Source organism: Ranitomeya imitator, chromosome 3 (assembly GCF_032444005.1).
Source record: "Ranitomeya imitator isolate aRanImi1 chromosome 3, aRanImi1.pri, whole genome shotgun sequence".
NCBI classification, from domain to species: Eukaryota; Metazoa; Chordata; class Amphibia; order Anura; family Dendrobatidae; genus Ranitomeya; species Ranitomeya imitator.
Window position 1 is genome coordinate 84,059,666 of NC_091284.1, and position 25,308 is coordinate 84,084,973.

A 25,308-nucleotide genomic window follows, 5' to 3' on the forward strand; every position below is an offset into this window, starting at 1 on the left:
GCGCTGTCTCTCCTGCGGGCGGTACGTTCACACGGAGGAGAGTGCACACTGTTCTCCGTGTGCACGTGTGCTGTCCATATTGTGGTCCGTGCTGCCGGTAAAAAACGGACATGTCTACGTGTTTTGCACACGGACACACGGTCCGTGTGAAAACACGCACATGTGCAGAAACACATAGATCCCAATGGGTCTACGTGTGTCAGTGTCTCCAGTACGTGAGAAAACTGACACTACACGTACCGGAGACACTGATGTGTGAAAGAGGCCTTAATGTCAGCTCTGGTTATGTACATCATTGGTTTCATAAAAAAATATTACCTACTGAAGCCCCTGCCATTCGAGCACTGTCTCTCCGCTGCCTTAGGCTACTTTCACACTAGCGTCGTTCGACGCACGTCACAATGCGTCGTTTTGGAGAAAAAACGCATCCTGCAAAGTTGCCTGCAGGATGTGTTTTTTCTCCATAGACTTTCATTAGCGACGCATTGCGACGGATTGCCACACGTTGCATCTGTCGTGTGACGGATGCGACGTGTTTTTTTGTCCGTCGGTTCTGCTTTTTCCGACCGTGCATGCGCAGCTGGAACTCCACCCCCTCCTCCCCGGACCTTACAATGGGGCAGCGGATGCATTGTAAAACTGTATCTGCTGCCCCCGTTGTGATTTTATTTCACAGTATGCGTCGGTACGTCGGCCCGACGCACTGCAACGGGCCCGTACCGACGCTAGTATGAAAGTAGCCTTAGTGGTCATTGTTGACATTGCTGTAGCAATCTTGACAAGGTAAATAACACAGTACCGCTGACCAAAGTGATTGCATCCCTAAAACAAGACGCTTAATGAACATCAGATAGATGGTGTGGGCATTGTAGATGGGCTTCATTAGGTAAGTAATTACTTTTTTTTGCTATTTAAAATGAATCCAACTTGTCGGTCATTTTTTTATGAATCTGGACAACTTGGTTATTAAAATGTTTTCTGGGCTCAAGAAAAATATCTACTGCAGATTGCCAAATTCTGATAATGTTCAATCTACACACTATCAGTATTCTCCTCTATTTCCACTCATGCTGGAAATAGAGGGTATCCTGACATTATGCACACTGCACGCTGTCATGATTCAGCAATCTGCAGTCGCTTCGCTTGTGTTCTCTTTTGCCTGGTTAACCTCTTTAACTTTTAGTTTAGTCAAAACCCCTATCTTTGTGAATATAGTAACCTGCATCATGGTGGAACAGACTACAGCACACAGAAAATGGAAGAGCACTGACTACACAGTTCTGTGGAGAACATTACCCAATATTTTATATTTCCCATTGCTGCTGTGGATGCAAAGCTGTAAATATATATACAGCTGCTTCTCACAAAATTAGAATATCATAAAAAAGTTAATTTATTTCAGTTCTTCAATACAAAAAGTGAAACTCATATATTATATAGAGTAATTACAAACAGAGTGATTTATTTCAAGTGTTTATTTCTGTTAATGTTGATGATTATGGGTTGATGATTATGGCTTACAGCCAATGAAAACCCAAAAGTCATTATCCCAGTAAATTATAATACTTTATATCACTAGCTTGAAAAATGATTTTAAAATCTGAAATGTTGTCCTACTGAAATGTATGTTCAGTAAATGCACTCAATACTTGGTCGGGGCTCCTTTTACATCAATTACTGCATCAATGAGGTGTGGCATGGAGGCGATCAGCCTGTGGCACTGCTGAGGTGTTATGGAAGCCCAGGTATCTTTGATACTCATTGTTGAGTCTGGTGTCTCTCATCTTCCTCTTGACAATACCTCATATATTCTCTATGGGGTTAAGGTCAGGCGAGTTTGCTGGTCAATCAAGTACAGTGATGCGGTTGGTAAACCAGGTATTGGTACTTTTGGCGGTGTGGACAGGTGCCAAGTCCTACTGGAGAATTAAATTTCCATCTCCAAAAACCTTGTCGGCAGAGGGAAGCATGAAGTGCTCTAAAATTTCCTGGTAGACGGCTGTGCTGACTGTGGTCTTGATACAACACAGTGGACCTACTCCAGCAGATGACATGGCTCCCCAAACCATCACTGATTGTGGAAACTTCACACTAGACCTCCAGCAGCTTGGATTGTGGCCTCTCCACTCTTCCTCCAGACTATGGGACCTTGATTTCCAAGTGAAATCCAACATTTACTTTCATCAGAAAACAACACCTTGGACCACTGAGCAACAGTCCAGTTCTTTTTCTCCTTGGCCCAGGTAAGACGCTTCTGGTGTTGTCTATTGGACATGAGTGGCTTGTCACAAGGAATGTGACACTTGTAGCACTTGTAGACCATGTCCTGGATACCCTCATTGAGGAAGCTGACACAGCGAAAAGTGCGTAAGAGGGATAGTGGAAAATATGTTAACTTAATCTATGTGATTTTTGTGAGTTCTGTGCAGGATGTTCTAAACCTTGGATTGGTAAGCACTAGCATATACTTGCTTTTGTCATTGTCTTTTTATTTGATCTTTTGGTTACTTGCTCTGTGTCCTCACATCTTTTTAACTGGTGTACTACATTTGCTGAATTTCTTTAACTTCTTGAGGCATTTAGAGCCATAATTTATACTTATAATTATTTTGTACTTACTTTTTCACAAATCAGCAAATGTGACACACTAATGTTATTTCCATATATGTCTATATATATTTTTGTTGGGTCAGCAGTTGTTACTATATCTACCTCAAGTTTTGCATTTTTGCACACAACCACTAGATGGAACCACAGTACTTACATTTAATCTGAACAGGTGGATTATGTAATATAGTATGCATTTGCTGCTAATATTGTGGTGTATGATTCATTTATTTATTAATGTATCTATTTATTTATATTTTCGTATAGTAGATTGATTACCACTCTCGTCTTTGTTAAAATGTACCCCTTTTTTTTTATCTTTCTTCTGTCTAATGTTTTTATACTGTGCATAATAAAGATTTAATTACTTTTATGTTACGTTTTGTGTGTTTGGGCATTTCAATTTTTGATGGTATTCTCATGTCCTGGATACGTCTGTGTGTGGTGGCTCTTGAAGCAATGACTCCAGCAGCAGTCCACTCCTTGTAAATCTCCCCAAATTTATGAATGGCCTTTTCTTAACAATCCTTTCAAGGCTGCGGTTATCCCAGTTACTTGTGCACCTTTTTCTACCTCACTTTTTCCTTCCACTCAACTTTTCATTAATATTCTTGGATACAGCACTGTGTGAACAGCCAGCTTCTTTATCAATGACCTTTTGTGGCTTACCCTCCTTGTGGAGTGTGTCAATGACTGCCTTCTGGACATATGTCATGTCAGCAGTCTTCCCAATGATTGTGGAGCCGACTTAAACAGACAAAGGGACCTTTTTAAACGCTTAGGAAGCCTTTGCAGGTGTTTTTGTTAATTACTCTAATTTCCTGAGATAATGACTTTTGGGTTTTCATTGGCTGTCAGCCATAATCATCAACATTAACAGAAATAAGCACTTGAAATAGATCACTCTGTATGTAATGAATGTGTGAATGAGTTTCACATTTTGTATTGAAGAAATCATATGGGATATTGAGTACTAATGCTATGCAGATATTTTAATTATATTTAATAACTATATTTAATTCCTTCTGATTTATTTTAAAGTACATGACAGAAACCAAGCTTTTAGCAGCCTTTGCTGTACTAAATAACAATTATTTTTCTATTTTGTCAGCACCCACACCACCAACTCCTCCCCCTCCATGTGTCTTGGCGTGTCAAAATGATGGAATCTGTGAAAACAACCGCTGCCAGTGTCCAGATAAATATACGGGGGAGCTTTGTACCATAGGTAACTATAAGACAGATTTCTAATCTTAAGGCTAGCTGCGGACGGCCATAGATCCTCTCATTGGGTCGATTATGCAAATGACATTGATTAAACTCTGAGGTGAGGAGACGATGGAGATAAAAAATTCTCCATCTTCTCCTTTCTGTCAGTCTGTGGAAATCGGACTTCACTCAGATGTCATCCGAGTGCAGGCTGAGTGATTTTTTTTCCACAGATCGTCTCTGTCCGAGGAAAAAATTTGACATATGCACAGCCCCAAAGAATAACATTGGTCTGACTGTGATCCGATGTTTTCTCGGATCGCACTAGCGTGAAAAATATGGCGATGCGCACGAGACCTAAAGGGTTGTCACATAAACAGCACATATTACCTATCCATAGGTTAGTTGAGAAATGTTTGATTCTTACCAATCATAAAAAAAGCCTTTCAAAGACTCCTGTCTGAATGAAGTACTACTGAGCATGTGCGGCCAATGCTTTATTCACTGTTTATGAGAAGATTTTTCACACATGCTCATTACCGTTCTATTCACACAGGATCCTCTACGTAGGCGATACATATTGTTAACAGGACAATCGATTTTTACACTTTCCCGGTGTAAGTGCAGTATATTAGTATTTTAATCATTTAAGTTAGTGTTGGATATATCACATTATTCATGTTAAATATTACCTAATAAAAGCCATATTTTAATAATTCCAGTGGAAAGCATGGAATAAGGAAATATTTTTCTGTCCATTTGGACAATATACCCACAATCCAAATCCTGTTACTATTGTGCTGCTAAGCTTTGTAAATTTATTTCCATCTTTATGTGATAGAAAACTTTTGTAGAGGCTCACAAGTCTGCCAGAATGGAGAATGCTTTACTTTTGGTGATATCCTAGTAGACATGTATGGATACTCAACAGAGACCTGCAATGCCACCGACGTGAATGGTAAGTTTGGAACTGGTATTTGTAATCTCTATTTTGTTCATGTGGTAAAACCTCTGGACAATACTGAAAAATCAATAAAGACATAAATACAGATCATGATTGTATTCAGGGTCGGACTGGGGTGTTTCGAGTAGACAGGGGAAATTGACCCGAGGGGCCCACCCTACAGCTATATGCAAATATCTGTAAGCTGTTATCCCTGTTATAGTGGAGCGTCAACTGTAAAAAACAGGCAGTTCCTGCACATCTACTGTGCGCCACCATACCTGGGATGTACAATTGTTAGTTTGCATTAATGGTTCTTTGATGAAAACAAGTTATCACCGATCCACAGGTTAGGTAGGTGATGACTTATTGATTAGTGGAACCATTCGAAACCGCACCGTTCGGAAGAATGGGGAACTGTTATCCCTGACAGGACACTTTTATCCCCATTTTATCCACATTTTAACATGGAGCAGCAGGTGGTATGTTAGACTGCAGCTCCATTCATCCTCTTTGGGGCTTCCAGAAAAAGCCAAATGCAGCCACTTAGGGAATGAATGGTCAAGTATACATGCCGCCCCATACTAATATGGATAAAAGTTGCTCATTATGCAGATCGGTGCAAGTCCCAGCAGTCAGATCCCCACCAATCAATAACTCATTATCACTTACCCGTAGGCCACGTTCAGTATTTGGTCAGTATTTTACCTCCGTATTTGTAAGCCAAAACCAGGAGCGGAACAATCAGAGGAAAAGTATAATAGAAACATGTCACCACTTCTGCATTTATCACCCACTCCTGGCTTTGGCTTACAAATACTGATTTAAAATACTGAACCAAATACTGAACGTGTGAACGTGACCTTGCGATAAATGATTACTTGTTTTCACTGTAGAACCCCTGTAAGTGCATATTCACAATAGTAATGTAATAGTCACAGGACAGGGAGAGGTTAAACGTCCAAGTAATCAATCACTATTGGAAATCAAGAATCTTCCCCTTATTGATATCAGAGAAAACAAGTGACTTCCATACACAACATAATCCCCTATTCGAGGACCACATACAAGGAACAAATACCACCACACCATGACCAGATAGCATATTACTACCACATAGTGACCAAAGAATACCACATACAAGTCACAAATACCACCACACTATGGCCGGACCACATATTACCACCACATAGTGATTGAATAAACAGAAAAACTGACCAGTACATCCTAGCTAGTGTGTACAGGTGCCAGCTAAGACTATAATTCTAAGAGAAAATATAGCAGCACTCTGATATACTAAGAATAATAATTTTAGAAAATTGGAATTGCATTACTGCCATAGAAAAATAGATAAATGCTACATTATGTATGCATGGAATAATTAGAACTCCAATATTGCTATAGGAAAATTACAGTAATTACAGCCTGAGGTATTTTTAATTAACTGGTTTCTTCCTGTCCCATATATTGCAGGGTTTTTAGTCCCAAGAGAGGTGTCTTATCAGGACAGGAATCCTACAATGAAGGATGCCTTGATGTTGGCTGTTGTGCTCACATATATTGGCCAAACTATGCGCTAAGTACCTTCTTTTTACTGTAATCTTCCTATAGCTATATTGCAGCTCCATAATTTTTTCCTCAGAATTGAGTGATTCCATAATTTTCCCCCTATGCTTGGTTAAAAAAGTAACCATTACTGACTACCACATTTTTTGTTCTTGATTTCTTTTAGTGTTTCTTAAAGCCAGAAAGTTGCCATTTGAAATGACTTTAGTTTTGTGCCATGTCTGTGATCTGCTTTTTTTCTACAAAATTAAGCAACTGAATGAACATCCTCCAAGCCCGGTGATTCCATAATTTTTGCCAGGGGTTGTATTACTCCATACAGGATAATGGGCAACATATAGTGCTCCATACAGTATAATAAGCAACATATATTACTCTATACAGTATAATGGCCCCACATAGTGCTCCATATAGCATAATGACCCCACACAGTGCTCCATATAGCATAATGACCCCACACAGTGCTCCATACAGTATAGTGGGCCCCATATATTGTTCCATACAGTATAATGGGCCCCATGTATTACTCCATACAGTTTAATGAGCCCCACATAGTGCTCCATATGGTATTATGGCCCCATATATTACACTATACAGTATAATAGCCACTTATTTTGGTCCATAAAGTATAGTGGGCCCCATATTTTGCTCCATACAGTATAATGGGCCCCATACAGTATGATAGACCCCAATTATTTGATCCATACAGTATAATGGGCTCCATATATTGTGCCATGCAGTATAATTGGGCCCCATATGTTACTCCATACAGTGTAATGGCCCCACAAAGTGCTCCAAACAGTATAATGGTCCCATATATTTCTCCACACAGTGATCCATACAGTATAATAAAAAATAAAATACTCACCTCTCCAGTTCCCCTCAGTTCAGGTCTCCTCAGCATCTTCAGACCCTCTGCAGTACTCAGAACAGAGGTCGCGCTGTAGTGACTTCATTGGGCCCTCTGCCCTGAGACGTCACAAAGTCAGAAGACGATGAAGACAGCGGAGGTGCGGGAAAGGAGGAGAGGTGAGTATTTGAGGAGGTGGGGTCTACATGGGCTTTGTAATGTGCTGGTGTCTCTGTTCATCCAGGGCCTCGGCTCTTACCTGGGTGTGTCAGATGGTGACGTCAGCCCTGGTCGTCTCAGTGGGGCAGGTAGTGAACCCTGCATTCGCGCATCTCTGCCTGCATTTTTAAATGGCCTATGCCCCTAAAGACATTTTTTTTTCTTTTTCTCACTGTCAGGCCCACCAGGCATGTCAACGGTACCCCACCAGGCCAGTGGATTGTGTTATTCACCTGTATTGATGTATTGCTTCAGTATGCCAACAATTAGGAAGAACAATTAAATGTATCTTATTTTCCTTATTTCAACAGCTAACACCCCACAGGTTACCATTCAATGTAAGAGTGAAGGTGGAAATCCAGTTCACGGAAATATTATATATCAATATTGCAATGAGAATCTTGAAACCTTAGCAAATAAGGTGATATGCAGCTACTTTTTTCTTGTTATGATTATTACATTACTATTATATTTTGTTAGTAGTTTGTTACATGTTGTTATGGAGCATATTAGCATTATTTCACCGTAACCACTGGGATGATGAAATAGGGACAATCTACCTTATAGCAGTGAACTCCTTTGTTATAAAATGCAGTGACATTTTTTAAAAAATGCATGGTTTGAGAAAATCCAATCATGGGGAGAAGAGTCTGCGCACGGGGAGAAGAGTCTGCACAGGGGAGGTGTCTGCTGGATGGCTCCCCATGGCTCCTCCCTGCTTGGCTCCGCTAGATTGACATGTCTTTCTCATAATGTATTTGCTCTAAAATTCCACAGCATTTTAAAGTAAAACTTTAAACTGATGACTGGTTCCCAATAGGATCAGACAACAGGATGATTGGAAGTACAGAAAGCATAATATTAATACAGATAGGTCCTGACATCATTTTTTCTATAGATATAAGAACACTTTTGTATTAGTTTTCATTTGAAAAATGCCTACCATTGAATATTTAAAAATCTTAATCTTATTAATCTAAGGTGTAAGAAAAAAAAACACATCACTCACCTGTTTCTTCTTCAAAAGGCTTCAATCTTTATTCAATAAAAAACACAGCAAGTTGAAGAGGGAAAGTAGCTTGCTCCAACTTGGTTGATGTATAGTTTCTTTTTATTAATAAAGAAGACTTTTGAAGAAGAAACAGGTGGGTGCCGTGTTTTTTTTTTTTTTTTTTTTGCATTGAACAGCAAGGTGGATTGCTGCTGAGGGGAAAGAGAAAAAAAAATCTCTTTAAATCTTTAACTTAGTGAGTGTGACTGGAGCGTAAGTGTGAACGGCGGTAAGTGTGACTTGTGATTCAGTGACTTTGGATTCAGGGAGTTTCCAAGGGAGGAATTACTGAATTGCTATCTGTTTTTTATTAATACTTTGTATTTATTTTTTATTTAACTTTTCTGTCTGGTGCAATCCCTATTAGGAAATGTGCTCCACTCTTGTTAATGCCATCCAGTGCACATCTTGTCACATGTATGCAGTCCTTGAGCAGCCGGTCGAGAGTGCATACTGCTGTGCGAGATGTGAGCACATTGTGCATTTGGAAGCCCAGATTCTGGATCTAAATGTGCAGCTGGCAACACTGAGATCCATAGACAATATGGAAAGGGGTCTTCTGCTCACTGAGCAGACGCTCAATGGGATAGATGAGGCGGGGGATGGTAGGATGGAGCTGCAGGACAGTGGAACAGCAAGCTGGGTGACAGTTAGGAAGCGGGGTAGAGGGAAGAGTGCCAGGGAGGCTAGTCCTGATCTGGCACACCCCAATAAGTTTGCTAAGTTGGCAGATGAGGGGGTGCCAGTACAGGGGTAGCACTGCTGCAGCCAGGCATGTCCTCTGAAATCCGGAGGAGTGTCTGCTACAGTAAGGATGGAAATAGGAGAGCAGGGCAGGCCAGACAGGTGCTGGTAGTGGGGGACTCAATTATTAGGGGAACAGATAGGGCAATCTGTCACAAAGACAGGGATCGTCGAACGGTGTGCTGCCTACCTGGCGCTTGAGTCCGACACATCGCTGATCGGGTGGACAGATTACTGGGAGGGGCTGGTGAGGACCCAGTGGTCATGGTGCACATTGGCACAAATGACAAAGTTAGAGGTAGGTGGAAGGTCCTTAAAAACGATTTCAGGGAATTAGGCTGCAAGTTGAAAGCAAGGACCTCCAACATGTTTTTTTTCTTAAATACTGCCTGTACCACCTGCCACGCCAGAGAGGCAACGGGAGATTAGGGAGGTTAATAAGTGGCTCAAGAATTGGTGTAGGAAGGAGGGGTTTGGGTTCCTGCAGAACTGGGCCGACTTCTCAGTTGGCTACAGGCTCTATGCTAGGGACGGGCTGCACCTCAATAGGGAAGGTGCAGCTGTGTTGGGGGAGAAAATGGCTAGAAGGTTGGAGGAGTGTTTAAACTAAGGATTGGGGGGGAGGGTATTCATTTTATAGGAGGGGAAGATAGTGCAGATAGAGACCTGGGCACAAATAAGGAAGTTGGGGGTGGCGGTGGCATGGGGGGTGGGGTTAGATCAATTAATAATTTAAGAAAAAATAGAGGTACAGAGAGATACATAAAGTGTATGTATACTAATGCCAGAAGCCTCGCCAACAAAATGGGCGAATTCGAATTAATGTTGTTGGAGCATAATTATGACATGGTGGGGATATCTGAGACATGGCTGGATGAGAGCCATGACTGGGCTGTTAACTTGCAGGGTTATAGCCTGTTCAGAAATGACCGTACAGATAAGCGAGGGGGTGGGGTGTGTCTATATGTAAAATCGTCCTTAAAACCCATCCTGCGTGATAATATAGGTGAATCTAATGAAAATGTAGAGTCCCTGTGGGTGGAGATAAGGGGAGGGGGAAAAAATAATAAATTACTGATAGGGGTTTGTTATAAATCTCCAAAAATAATGGAAGCAACGGAGAATATCCTCGTAAAGCAAATAGATGAAGCTGCGACTCAAGGAGAAGTCATTATTATGGGGGACTTCAACTACCCTGAAATAGATTGGGGAACAGAAACCTGCAGTTCCAGCAAAGGTAATTGGTTTTTGACAACTATGAGAGACAATTACCTTTCACAACAGGTTCAGGACCCAACAAGAAGGGGGGCACTGCTAGACCTAATATTAACCAACAGGCCAGACCGCATATCAAATATAAGGGTTGGGGGTCACTTGGGGAATAGTGATCACAAAATAATAAGTTTTCATGTATCCTTCAATAAGATGTGTAATAGAGGGCTTACAAGGACACTAACCTTCAGGAGGGCAAATTTCCAATGGATGAGAGATGATCTTGGTGCAATTAACTGGGACGATATCCTGAGATATAAAAATACACAAAGAAAATGGGAGACGTTTATTAGCATCCTGGATAGGACCTGTGCACAGTATATACCGTATGGGAATAAACATACTAGAAATAGGAGGAAACCAATATGGCTAAATAGAGCTGTAAGGGGCGCAATAAGTGACAAAAAGAAAGCATTTAGAGAGTTAAAGGAAGTAGGTAGTGATGAGGCATTAAATAAATACAGAAAGTTAAATAAACTCTGTAAAAAGCAAATTAAGGCAGCAAAGATTGAGACAGAGAGACTCATTGCCAGAGAGAGTAAAAATAATCCCAAAATATTCTTTAACTACATAAATAGTAAGAAACTAAAAAATGATAGTGTTGGCCCCCTTAAAAATAGTCTGGGTGAAATGCTGGATGAGGATGAGGAAAAAGCCAATATGCTAAATGACTTTTTTTCATCAGTATTTACACAAGAAAATCCCATGGCAGACAAAATGACTAGTGATAAAAATTCCCCATTAAATGTCACCTGCTTAACCCAGCAGGAAGTACGGCGGCGTCTAAAAATCACTAAAATTGACAAATCTCCGGGCCCGGATGGGATACACCCCCGAGTACTGCAGGAATTAAGTACAGTCATTGATAAACCATTATTTTTAATTTTTAAAGACTCCATAATAACAGGGTCTGTACTACAGGACTGGCGTATAGCAAACGTGGTGCCAATATTCAAAAAGGGGACAAAAACTGAACTCGGAAATTATAGGCCATTAAGCTTAACCTCTACTGTGGGTAAAATCCTGGAGGGCATTCTAAGGGATGATATACTGGAGTATCTGAAGAGGAATAACCTCATGACCCAGTATCAGCACGGGTTTACTAGGGACCGTTCCTGTCAGACTAATCTGATCAATTTCTATGAAGAGGTAAGTTCCGGACTAAATCATGGACACGCAGTAGGCATAATGTATATGGACTTTTCAAAAGCTTTTGATACGGTGCCACACAAAAGGTTGATATTTAAAATGAGAATAATGGTGATAGGGGAAAATATGTGTAAGTGGGTTAGGAGCTGGCTCAGGGATAGGAAACAAAGGGTGGTTACTAATGGAGCACACTTGGACTGGGTCGCGGTTAGTAGTGGGGTACCACAGGGGTCAGTATTGGGCCCTCTTCTTTTTAACATATTTATTAATGACCTTGTAGGGGGCATACAGAGTAGAATTTCAATATTTGAAGATGACACTAAACTCTGCAGGGTAATCAATACAGAGGAGGACAATTATATATTACAGGATGATTTATGTAAACTTGAAGCTTGGGCTGATAAATGCAAATGAGCTTTAATGGGGATAAATGTAAGGTCATGCACTTGGGTAGAAGTAATAAGATGTATAACTACAGGTCCTTCTCAAAAAATTAGCATATAGTGTTAAATTTCATTATTTACCATAATGTAATGATTACAATTAAACTTTCATATATTATAGATTGATTATCCACCAACTGAAATTTGTCAGGTCTTTTATTGTTTTAATACTGATGATTTTGGCATACAACTCCTGATAACCCAAAAAACCTGTCTCAATAATTTAGCATATCAAGAAAAGGTTCTCTAAACGACCTATTACCCTAATCTTCTGAATCAACTAATTAACTCTAAACACATGCAAAAGATACCTGAGGCTTTTATAAACTCCCTGCCTGGTTCATTACTCAAAACCCCCATCATGGGTAAGACTAGCGACCTGACAGATGTCAAGAAGGCCATCATTGACACCCTCAAGCAAGAGGGTAAGACCCAGAAAGAAATTTCTCAACAAATAGGCTGTTCCCAGAGTGCTGTATCAAGGCACCTCAATGGTAAGTCTGTTGGAAGGAAACAATGTGGCAGAAAACGCTGTACAACGAGAAGAGGAGACCGGACCCTGAGGAAGATTGTGGAGAAGGACCGATTCCAGACCTTGGGGAACCTGAGGAAGCAGTGGACTGAGTCTGGTGTGGAAACATCCAGAGCCACCGTGCACAGGCGTGTGCAGGAAATGGGCTACAGGTGCCGCATTCCCCAGGTAAAGCCACTTTTGAGCTACAGAGAAGCAGCACTGGACTGTTGCTAAGTGGTCCCAAGTACTTTTTTCTGATGAAAGCAAATTTTGCATGTCATTCGGAAATCAAGGTGCCAGAGTCTGGAGGAAGACTGGGGAGAAGGAAATGCCAAAATGCCTGAAGTCCAGTGTCAAGTACCCACAGTCAGTGATGGTGTGGGGTGCCATGTCAGCTGCTGGTGTTGGTCCACTGTGTTTCATCAAGGGCAGGGTCAATGCAGCTAGCTATCAGGAGATTTTGGAGCACTTCATGCTTCCATCGGCTGAAATGCTTTATGGAGATGAAGATTTCATTTTTCAGCACGACCTGGCACCTGCTCACAGTGCCAAAACCACTGGTAAATGGTTTACTGACCATGGTATTACTGTGCTCAATTGGCCTGCCAACTCTCCTGACCTGAACCCCATAGAGAATCTGTGGGATATTGTGAAGAGAAAGTTGAGAGACGCAAGACCCAACACTCTGGATGAGCTTAAGGCCGCTATTGAAGCATCCTGGGCCTCCATAACATCTCAGCAGTGTCACAGGCTGATTGCCTCCATGCCACGCCGCATTGAAGCAGTCATTTCTGCCAAAGGATTCCCGACCAAGTATTGAGTGCATAACTGAACATTATTATTTGTTGGTTTTTTTGTTTGTTATTAAAAAACACTTTTATTTGATTGGATGGGTGAAATATGCTAATTTATTGAGACAGGTTTTTTGGGTTATCAGGAGTTGTATGCCAAAATCATCAGTATTAAAACAATAAAAGACCTGACAAATTTCAGTTGGTGGATAATGAATCTATAATATATGAAAGTTTAATTGTAATCATTACATTATGGTAAATAATGAAATTTAACACTATATGCTAATTTTTTGAGAAGGACCTGTATGTGCTTAATTCTAAAACTCTGGGCAAAACCGTCAATGAAAAAGACCTTGGAGTATGGGTGGAAAACAAACTCACATTTAGTGACCAGTGTCAGGCAGCTGCTACAAAGGCAAATAAAATAATGGGATGCATTAAAAGAGGCATAGATGCTCATGAGGAGAACATAATTTTACCTCCTTTACAAGTCACTAGTTCGACCACACTTTGAATACTGTGCACAGTTCTGGTCTCCGGTGTATAAGAAAGACATAGCTGAACTAGAGCTGGTGCAGAGAAGAGCAACCAAGGTTATTAGAGGACTGGGGGGTCTGCAATACCAAGATAGATTATTACACTTGGGGCTATTTAGTTTGGAAAAACGAAGGCTAAGGGGTGATCTTATGTTAATGTATAAATATATGAGGGGAAAGTACAAAGACCTTCCTGGTGATATTTTTAATCATAGACCTGATACAGGGACAAGGGGGCATCCTCTACGTCTAGAGGAAAGAAGGTTTAAGCATAATAACAGATGCGGATTCATTACTGTTAGAGCAGTGAGACTATGGAACTCTCTGCTGTATGATGTTGTAATGAGTGATTCATTACTTACATTTAAAGGGAACCTGTCACCCCCAAAATCGATGGTGAGGTAAGCTCGCCATCATCAGGGGCTTATCTACAGCATTCTGTAATGCTTTAGATAAGCCGCTGATGTTACCTGAAAGAGGAGAAAAAGACGTTAGATTATACTCACCCAGGGGGGGTCCCGCTGCGGTCTGGTCAAATGGGTGTCTCAGGTCCGCTCCGGCACCTCCCATCTTCATTCCATGACGTCCTCTTCTGGTCTTCATGCCGCGGCTCCAGCGCAGGCGTACTTTGTCTGCCCTGTTGAGGGCAGAGGAAAGTACTGCAGTGCGCAGGCGCAAGAAAGGTCAGAGCGGACCTGAGACACCCATCGGAGCAGGACTGCCCCTGGGTGAGTATAATCTAACGTCTTTTTCTCCCCTTTCAGGTAACATCAGCGGCTTATCTACAGCATTACAGAATGCTGTAGATAAGCCCCTGATGACGGTGAGCTTACCTCACCATCGATTTTGGGGGTGATAGATTCCCTTTAAGAGGGGTCTGGATACCTTTCTTGAAAAGTATAATGTTACAGGGTATATATACTAGATTCCTTGATAGGGCGTTGATCCAGGGAACTGGATTGATTGCCGTATGTGGAGTCGGGAATGAATTTTTTTCCCCAATATGGAGCTTACTCTTTGCCCCATGGTTTTTTTTTTCCTTCCTCTGGATCAACATGTTAGGGCATGTTAGGTTAGGCTATGGGTTGAACTAGATGGACTTAAAGTCTTCCTATGTTACTATGTTACTGTGTTCCCTTGTGGAAAGATTAATATGGACTATGCTGGACTGTGATGACAACAAACACTACCCGAATCTGAATTGAAAACGATATGACTTAAGTACGTGAGGTGTGCAGTAACCAGTGCATTGACCTTGGGTCGGATCTTTGTGTTGGTCGTGGCTAGTGCCTTGCACATGGATGCTATGGTGGGCACGTGGAGATGGATGAGCAAGTGTGAGCCTCGAAATTACTGTTTCCTCATAGAAGGAGGGTCAATGATGCACCCCGTGGTGGAAATGCAGAGAGAAACAGGAGAGGCCCCAATAGTGTCAGCAATAATTACTCAAAGAGGTTGTCCATTACGCGGGACAACCCCTTCTCAATCTGATTGTTTGCCTCTGTTAAAAAAAAAAACACTTTCACCTCTGGCACCGTTCCAGAGGTGTAGCACTTGTGTTCCCAGGACTCATGTGATGTTATTATGTCACGTGAGCACTGTGCCCAATCAGAAATGGCTTCACTTTTCCCGCCGTTGGACAAATCGAACATCAAGAGTGAGTCAGAGAGAAGCTGCAGCCCTGACTTCCTGCTGATGTTCGATATGCCTGAAGGTGAGGACAGTGAAGCCATTGCTGATTGGGCGCAGGGCTCACGTCGCATAATAGTCTCACGTGAGCACCAGTAACCCAAGTGCCGATACTGCTGGAATGATGAGTGTAAGTGTTTTTGTTTTAAAGGGGGCAAATATTTAGATGTAGAAAGGGCTGTTCTAGTATCATAACAGTGCTGGTTGTTTAGTGGCCCAAAACCTAGTGACAGGTTAACGTTAAGGGCAGGTGCAGATGGCCGCAGATTCTCTCATCCCAGAGAATCAGGTCAGTTATGTCCTCTGATCAAACTCTCATCCAACCGTCAGCATAGTATGATCTGATTCTCTCGGATGAGAAGATGTAAAAATAAAAAAAAAACTCTCTATTTTCTCCATTGTGCCAGCGATGTCATCCAAGTGCAGTTCTATGTTTTCCATGGACTCATTGACTTGCAAGGCTGAATGCAATCTGATCTGAACTATCTCTGTCCGAGGAAAAAATCGGATATGTGCATGGCCCCATAGACAAACGTTGGATCGCACTTGGACTAAAAATACACTTGTCTGCGTCTGCCCTAAGTGTGGCCACTAAATAGCATATTTAGATTTCAGACTTGGTTTCTTTTGAAGAACTGATTACACCTCTGTGCTAATTTATCGCTTTCTTCTCTTAGACTGACATTGGCCCACAGGTTGCTGCTACCGCACAGATCCTCACCTCTGAGCCTGAGAATCTAAAATCAGATGACATTTCAAATGCAATGAAGATTGTAAACAGAATACTGAATGATTCCTCAATAGCTTTTGAACAGCATGAGGTATGTACATTACTTTCTAAAGTAAGTAGATATTATTATAATTAGGGGGCTATAAGCAGCAAAGGTATTTGCACAGAATCTGGTTTTGCATTAGACAAAACATAAGCCCCGATTCATTAAAACTGACATTTTGTGCAACAGTCTTAATGAAGGGAGCGCAGGAGTAAGATGCAGCACATTTATCAAGAAGCATATGCTGTACTTTCCAAGTTTTTCATATGCCTCTGAGATAAAATTGTGGAATGTGAGTGCTGCAATTTTCATCTTCACTGTATGGTTTACTCTTTAATTAATTTGATGCATCTTTCAACTGTTGTAAGCCACCACTAGACATGGACGCCAGACATGATGAATTTTTCCAGCCATGCCCTGTCTTGTACAAAAACTTGGTGGGGCTGGTTGAAGCTAGTGTAAAATGTAAAAAGTTGCAACATTTTCACACAACTTTGAGGTGCACAAATATTTTTTAACATTTCAAGCATTTTTTTGCGCCAGAGAACTTGAAAAATCTACTTGATAAATTGGGGCCATTATAAAAATTAACTTGAAGAAATAAGTCCAGCGCTATGTGTCCATAAAATCCATTTTCTTTAATCCATAGCTTCAAATAACATTAAAACAATTACGTCATGGACGAACAGCACTGGACTTATTTCCTCAAGTTGTGAAAAACTTGCTGCACAGCAGGATATGTGCGCTCTACGAGGTGGTGAGCAGACACTATCCCTTTTTTGCATTTTTTCACTATAAAAATGCTCCTAAGGGCTCATTCACACATGAGTGATTTTTTTCTCGTATGCAAACAATTGTCTGAGTTTCATCAGTGTTTTTAATCAGTCATCAAGGTTTGGTCATAGTCAGCTTGTCACAGGTTTACTGCGACAGAGGAGCCAGAAGACCGCAGCATCTGATTTGTCTGACTCTTGCATTGATTAGAAGCATTTCACCTTCATATTAAATGGTGTAAATTTATTTTAGTTGTGCAGGGGTTAATCTGCTCAGTTGACAGCTCCTTGAGCTGAGGCTCTCAGCTGTGCAGTGTTAGCCACTCCCATCTCCTATATAATCTAGGCCCTGGCTAGCACTCATTGTCAGAGTCAGCTTATACTGCATGGCTGGAGGTTGATAGTAGTTGTTGTTGTTGGAGAAGGCATTTGGTGGATTTACCTGTGACAGTTGCTAGGTTTTGAGTGTGTGATAATTTCATGTCTCCTCCTACTATGGTTTAGCCCCATCATCTACTCCCTGGTGTATACCTCAGTTGTTTATGTGAATATATTTGTATGATTGATATTTTCCTTTATCCCTGTTTGTATTACCTTGTTAGTCTTGTTGGTGTATTATGGTACATTATACTCCCCTCTTCTCTGGGCGGGGGAAAGGTACAGACTGAGGATTCAGGAGCTAAGGCAAGGTAGTTATCCGGAAAACAGGGCGAGCTAGGGCGCCCACTAGTGTTAGGGATGGGGAAGTAGGCCCTTGTCCTGGGACACCCAACTGTGTCGTGATACAGCTTATCGCATCAGAGTTTGTTCATAGTCAGCTTTTGGCATCAGAGTTTGGTCAGAGTTTTGTAATTTTTTCTCTGATGAAAAATAAACCCTGATAAAAGTTTTCAAGCTTTTCCCACCAGTCTGTGAAAAATGAATAGTACATGGATGGCACCCATAGACTTGCACTGGTGAGTTTAGAGTGCTATGCTTACACAGTGAAAGCTCTAGACGTATACATTAAATAGCCACTGATCTACAGCTGATGAATACCAAAAGTGTGAATTCTTGGCGCTATCAACCTGGTATAAGTATACAGTGAAACAGTACATACTGTGAAGTCCCGGTGGTTAGATCGTCTTTAATCCAACATTTATGACCTTTTGCACAAGTTTTGTACAGTTAGTATAACTTTTCTTTGCTCTTATTAAGAACTGGTTACATTTAAACTGATAGCAAATGCTATGGGTGCAATTCATACTTGCCTACTCTTCCAAAATATACTTGCTGTTAGAATCAAGGGAGACCTCTAAGACTTTCAGAAGAGTACGCTGCGCCAAACATGCCAAAAAATCCCTGGAAATCAGCTCTTCAGGGAGCTGTCTTCATTCAGAGAGATAGGTAAGCGGTGGGCATGGAGAAGTGGGAAATGATCATAGTAGGGCATGTAGAGGTGGGAAAATGGGAATTGATTTATGATACTTATGGGTTACATTTTTAACACCCATATGATGTCAGAGAAAGCATGGCAAGAATGATATAGCTATGGCCGAAAATACCACTACCAGACAACTGTGGCGGTGGTTTATCTCACGCGAGAACAAAAGATTGGGTGTTGATATCCAACATCCCTATTCTGTCACCTCCACACACATTAGATGGTCGCTGGTCCCCATGAGTTCACCCACCTTTCATGTAATGTGTATGATGCGTATGAATGATCACCTTTATGGTTGAGCCTTGAGCCTTCAGAGACCTGTAGCAGGTTTTTATAGAAGAACAGCTGAGCAATTTATGGTGAATAGTACTCTGACAGGGAACCACTTATACTCTTTGAACCTTTTTTTAATATGACATAATAATTCACTATAATACTAGAAAGCAATACTATTGGTTAAAGTTTAACCTTCCTTTATGACACCCAGTAAAATTTCTGACTCTGGCTACATATGACTTCCATAACCATAATGCTTTCTTTCTGCAGGTGGTGGTTTCTGCAGTTACTACTGTTAGCCAGATTTTAAGTGCTCAACCTGATAAATTTAGCAATGAAGTTGTAGAAAAAGAAGCAGAAAGGTAATTGCTATGCAATTAATTTTTGAGGTAATCATTAACGCTTTGCAAATATTTTTTTTTCCAAAATGATTTCATTTTCAGAGAATTATAGTTCTCATAGTGTATCGCAGTGAAAAAAACAAATAACCAGATCACCAGGGAAAAGGACCTCTGTTATTGTACCTTTTAAAGCTCAAAGGGAATCTTTCAGTAGGATCAACCCTTCTAAGCCGTCTATATGGACCTGTAAGTCATAGAAAGGTGAATAAAATGACACCCTGATGTCTACAATCTGATGTCTAATTCCAGAGAAATACATACTTTTCATTATATGTAAATTTGCTGTTAAGATCTATGGGTCGGACATAGATCTTCATGATAATCTGCTTCCACAGAATATTGAAAATGAAAGGGTATGTGCACACGTTCAGGTTTTTTTCACGATAAAAACACATAAAAAACACATACATATGCATCCTATCATTTAGAATGCATTCTGCAATTTTTGTGCACACGTGTTTTTTTTCCGCGTAAAAAAAGGATCGTGGTAAAAAAAGCAACATGTTCATTAATTTTGCAGATTTTTTGCATTTTCCCCGCTATTCTATGCATTGGGAAAAAAAAGGCAAAAAAAACGCACAAAAAAACGAGCAAAAAACGCATAAAAAATGCATAAAAAACACGTGAAAAAAAAACGCATGCGGATTTCTGGCAGAAATGTCCGGTTTTTGTCAGGAAATTTCTGCTAGAAAATCCTGACGTGTTCACATACCCGAAGGGTGCATTACTGGTGTGACACAGGTAATGACTGCTGATGTTATCTGAGTGCAGTCTGACATCTGTGGACTCAGTGTGCTCTAATGTGTTCTTTCATCCCAGAGAATCAAATCACACTAAAGGTACCTTCACACATAACGATATTGTTGACGATATCGTTGCTATTTGTGACGTAGCAACGATATCGTTAATGAAATCGTTATGTGTGACAGCGACCAACAATCAGGCCCCTGCTGGGAGATCGTTGGTCGCTGAATAAAGTCCAGAACTTTATTTCGTCGCTGGACTCCTGCTGACATCGCTGGATCGGCGTGTGTGACACCGATCCAGCGATGTCTTCACTGGTAACCAGGGTAAACATCGGGTAACTAAGCGCAGGGCCGCGCTTAATAACCCGATGTTTACCCTGGTTACCATGCTAAAAGTAAAAAAAAACAAACACTACATACTTACCTACCGCTGTCTGTCCTCCAGCGCTGTGCTCTGCACTCCTCCTGTACTGTCTGTGAGCCGGAAAGCAGAGCGGTGACGTCACCGCTCTGCTTTCCGGCTCACAGACAGTACAGGAGGAGAGCAGAGAAGCAGAGCACAGCGCTGGAGGACAGACGGCTATAGGTAAGTATGTAGTGTTTGTTTTTTTTTACTTTTAGCATGGTAACTAGGTTAAACATCGGGTTACTAAGCGCGGCCCTGCGCTTAGTTACCCGATGTTTACCCTGGTTACCGGCATCGTTGGTCGCTGGAGAGCGGTCTGTGTGACAGCTCTCCAGCGACCAAACAGCGACGCTGCAGCGATCCGGATCGTTGTCGGTATCGCTGCAGCGTCGCTTAATGTGAAGGGGCCTTAAGCTGATACTCTGATCAAACTCTGATAAGAGTTTGAGCTGAGTGTCATTACCATGTTATACAAACAGGAACAAACTTCAGCAGTAATGTCACTGGAAATGAGTATCACAAATATACCATTTCATCAATTGTCGAACCAAAGGTGTAATATACAGAGTAGTCTGCCCTTTTGGCCTACAATATATAGGCAAAACAATATGCGAATTTAGAAGATGAGTAGGAGAACACTTGAGGGACATTGCGTTGAAAAGAGAGACTCCCTTGGCCAGACATATGAATGCAAAACATGACAGCAAGAGCTGTGATTTGAAGTTTATGGGGATAGATAGGATCAATATACCAAAAAGAGGGGGAAACTTTGATCAGGCCCTATTACAGTGTGAGACGAAATGGATCTATCGTCTCAAAACACAGGCACCTTTAGGTCTGAATGAGACCCTCACTTACAGCTGTTTTTTTTTTATAATAGGGCTATAATAGGGTCAATAACCAAAGATTGATGACTTTTAGCTAAATAAGACATCATACCTATCGTAGACATCAAATTAGACTGTTTCATAACATCACATAACCCCCTTTTTCCATTTTTCTAACTCTTATTTTCTCTCACATAGTGACAACAAGGGATTTTTCAGGGTGAGTCACCGAGGAGTGGGGGCGCCATCTCTCGTTTTCCTATCCTTAGGGTGCCAACCTCCACTGTTAGGTAGGTGACAGAATAGGATAAATGGTGTAGGGAGAAATTAGAACAAGAATTTAACATACTTCTGTCTCTCCTACTACTCTTTTCCATATATTATATGTTGAAATTATCAAAAAAGTTACCCCCTCTTTTGGGCCACTTCTCCAGAAGGGGTTAACAAATGAACCCGTTCCATATATCGTAGATATGACACCAGACCAGGACACTGGAGGCACTCTCTGTGAACAACACTAGACCCGTGTTATCAGTGGTGCAGCCTAGTGTTGCGATTGAGACACGTCAGCTGTCTACAATGAATTTCAATGGAATCTCATTTATGTCATTAAGAGGTATAAATCATTACTCAATAAGATCTTTATCAATTCTGTATGCGGCTAAAGATAGTTGTCAATCCCTGTATTGCACCACTTACTGGATCACTGACCTCAGAATAACCAGGAAATAATAAAAAAATACAAGTTACTCTAATCCTTTCTGAAAAAACCTGTAGAGCAAGCCAATTTGGACAATTTTATTTCAGTCAAAGATAATTGTGCCTTGATCATTACAGAGCAGTCATACAAAATTAATCATGTGACACAGGATAAAAAGTGAAATGTTTGGATATGATCAAAGTACTGCTATAAAATACTGTGTAATAGCATTCTGTCATTTTGCCAAAATAAAGGCGAAGAGAAAATCAAACAGCAAGCTGCACTGAACAGGAAAGTCAGCAAGATAATAAAAATGCAAATAGACTTAGAATGTTCTTAAGGTTTCTGGGGAAGAAGTGTTTAATTTCTTAAATTAGTAAGAAATTGCATTTCCTTCTTCCCGGCGCCATTCTGGTCCCAGGCTGCCATCTTGTTGTGACAACAACTTCTAAGTGTCCGGAAGTCAGAGGTAACAGTCACAAGCTGCCCATATACAATAAGTCTATGAGAGCCAGGTTTTGACTCTCATAGACTTATATTGAATTGTGACTTACGGCTCACCCAGCAAACACTGAAACCATCCGAGAGGTGACAACCTGCAAAAGACTGACTGGAGAGGAGCCGATAAAAGATGAAGATGGCTACTGGTGGGTGAGTATAATACTAGGGACAGGGAACTGAGATTAGTTGCACCACTCCATCACTGCAATAAAAAAAATGCTGGAGTGGTGCTTTAAAATTAATCATTCTCGCCAACAAAACTATGCTCCGAGAACGATCATAGTAACATAGTAACATAGTTAGTAAGGCCGAAAAAAGACATTTGTCCATCCAGTTCAGCCTATATTCCATCATAATAAATACCCAGATCTACGTCCTTCTACAGAACCTAATAATTGTATGATACAATATTGTTCTGCTCCAGGAAGACATCCAGGCCTCTCTTGAACCCCTCGACTGAGTTCGCCATCACCACCTCCTCAGGCAAGCAATTCCAGATTCTCACTGCCCTAACAGTAAAGAATCCTCTTCTATGTTGGTGGAAAAACCTTCTCTCCTCCAGACGCAAAGAATGCCCCCTTGTGCCCGTCACCTTCCTTGGTATAAACAGATCCTCAGCGAGATATTTGTATTGTCCCCTTATATACTTATACATGGTTATTAGATCGCCCCTCAGTCGTCTTTTTTCTAGACTAAATAATCCTAATTTCGCTAATCTATCTGGGTATTGTAGTTCTCCCATCCCCTTTATTAATTTTGTTGCCCTCCTTTGTACTCTCTCTAGTTCCATTATATCCTTCCTGAGCACCGGTGCCCAAAACTGGACACAGTACTCCATGTGCGGTCTAACTAGGGATTTGTACAGAGGCAGTATAATGCTCTCATCATGTGTATCCAGACCTCTTTTAATGCACCCCATGATCCTGTTTGCTTTGGCAGCTGCTGCCTGGCACTGGCTGCTCCAGGTAAGTTTATCATTAACTAGGATCCCCAAGTCCTTCTCCCTGTCAGATTTACCCAGTGGTTTCCCGTTCAGTGTGTAATGGTGATATTGATTCCCTCTTCCCATGTGTATAACCTTACATTTATCATTGTTAAACCTCATCTGCCACCTTTCAGCCCAAGTTTCCAACTTATCCAGATCCATCTGTAGCAGAATACTATCTTCTCTTGTATTAACTGCTTTACATAGTTTTGTATCATCTGCAAATATCGATATTTTACTGTGTAAACCTTCTACCAGATCATTAATGAATATGTTGAAGAGAACAGGTCCCAATACTGACCCCTGCGGTACCCCACTGGTCACAGCGACCCAGTTAGAGACTATACCATTTATAACCACCCTCTGCTTTCTATCACTAAGCCAGTTACTAACCCATTTACACACATTTTCCCCCAGACCAAGCATTCTCATTTTGTGTACCAACCTCTTGTGCGGCACGGTATCAAACGCTTTGGAAAAATCGAGATATACCACGTCCAATGACTCACCTTGGTCCAGTCTATAGCTTACCTCTTCATAAAAACTGATTAGATTGGTTTGACAGGAGCGATTTCTCATAAACCCATGCTGATATGGAGTTAAACAGTTATTCTCATTGAGATAATCCAGAATAACATCCCTCAGAAACCCTTCAAATATTTTACCAACAATAGAGGTTAGACTTACTGGCCTATAATTTCCAGGTTCACTTTTAGAGCCCTTTTTGAATATTGGCACCACATTTGCTATGCGCCAGTCCTGCGGAACAGACCCTGTCGCTATAGAGTCACTAAAAATAAGAAATAATGGTTTATCGTATTAACAATTGTTCTGTTCTCATAGAATTGAGGTCGGTTTGTATAAACAGGCCATTTAAATAAGCACCGATTGGTTTGTAAGCACTGTAATTGATCGGTGGTTGTTTAATGGTCTTTTTCAGCCCTGTCAAAATGCGGCCTTTGAGTATTGGCTCTTACATGCATTAAAGGGCTATGTTCCAGTTCCCTGCATGGTGGGTAGCTGGGAGTGAGTTTGTGCACAAAAACTGCCAATTGGACCTCTTTATACGCCGATGTCTGTTTAACTTTTTTTTACAAATTTGTGATCAAGGGCAAATTCATCATAGTGAAGACCATACATCTTTTCGAGAGGGAGGATTTTGGACCCATCCAATTTGCTACTAGGTAGGGAGAACCTGTCTTAGCCTTCAGGAACAGCATTATTAGCAAGCAAGGGTCTGGAAATGATAGCAAACGTTATGTAAGGAGTGTGAAATAGGACCCAAATGCAACACAAAACCCTGAACCATAATTTAATGTTTTTTTTAATCACTTTTATTGTATATGCTGTAGTGCAGCGGTATCCATGTTGTGCAGTTATGAGGCAGTGACCAGCAATGTTCAAAGCAAACGTCTCTTTAATGTTCAACTCACAGCAATACACAGTACACTATATCCTCCAGATCGCAGCCGGGAACCATAACCTCCCTCCGGATTGCAGCCAATAAACATGCCAGTCCACCTCCTGAGACCAGTTGCCGAGGGCGACTGCACTGATGTGTATGCTATGGATGCCAGACCCTTCAGCTCCCTTGGCTGTTTGGCTCCACTTGCCTGTGTTGCCTCACACAGGTGGAGCTCTGCAGAGCCTCTACATGTGTGAGGCAACACAGAAAAGCATAGCCAAACAGAAGGAGCTGAAGGGACTGGCACCCACAGCATACACAGCAGTGCAGTCACCCACGGCAACTAGTCTCGGAGGTGGATTGGCATGTATATCGGCTGCAAACTGGAGGATATGTTTCCCGGCTGCGATCCAGAGTATATCGTATACTATGTAATGCTGTGAGTTGAACATTTTAGAGAATTTTGCTTTGAACTTTGCTGGGTCACTGCCTCATCACTGCATAGG

The 25,308-nt window shown here is 41.3% G+C and overlaps 2 protein-coding genes across 2 annotated transcripts in view; both read left to right on the plus strand.

Moving 5' to 3' along the window:
* LOC138671558 (adhesion G-protein coupled receptor G7-like) overlaps positions 1 to 21,509 on the plus strand; it is a 52,473-nt gene extending 30,964 nt beyond the window's left edge. Inside the window, exons 2-7 of the mRNA XM_069759736.1 lie at positions 3,719 to 3,835; positions 4,658 to 4,774; positions 7,706 to 7,815; positions 16,264 to 16,407; positions 19,102 to 19,193; positions 21,410 to 21,509. Coding sequence (XP_069615837.1) covers positions 3,719 to 3,835; positions 4,658 to 4,774; positions 7,706 to 7,815; positions 16,264 to 16,407; positions 19,102 to 19,193; positions 21,410 to 21,509 — 680 coding nt within the window. The remainder of the gene's footprint in view (positions 1 to 3,718; positions 3,836 to 4,657; positions 4,775 to 7,705; positions 7,816 to 16,263; positions 16,408 to 19,101; positions 19,194 to 21,409) is intronic.
* A 191-nt stretch (positions 21,510 to 21,700) lies between these two features.
* The window catches only part of LOC138672734 (adhesion G-protein coupled receptor G7-like), a 49,374-nt gene continuing 45,766 nt past the window's right edge, over positions 21,701 to 25,308 (plus strand). The window contains exon 1 of the mRNA XM_069761036.1: positions 21,701 to 21,827. Within this exon, the coding sequence (XP_069617137.1) occupies positions 21,791 to 21,827 (37 nt within the window). The 5' untranslated portion in view covers positions 21,701 to 21,790. The remainder of the gene's footprint in view (positions 21,828 to 25,308) is intronic.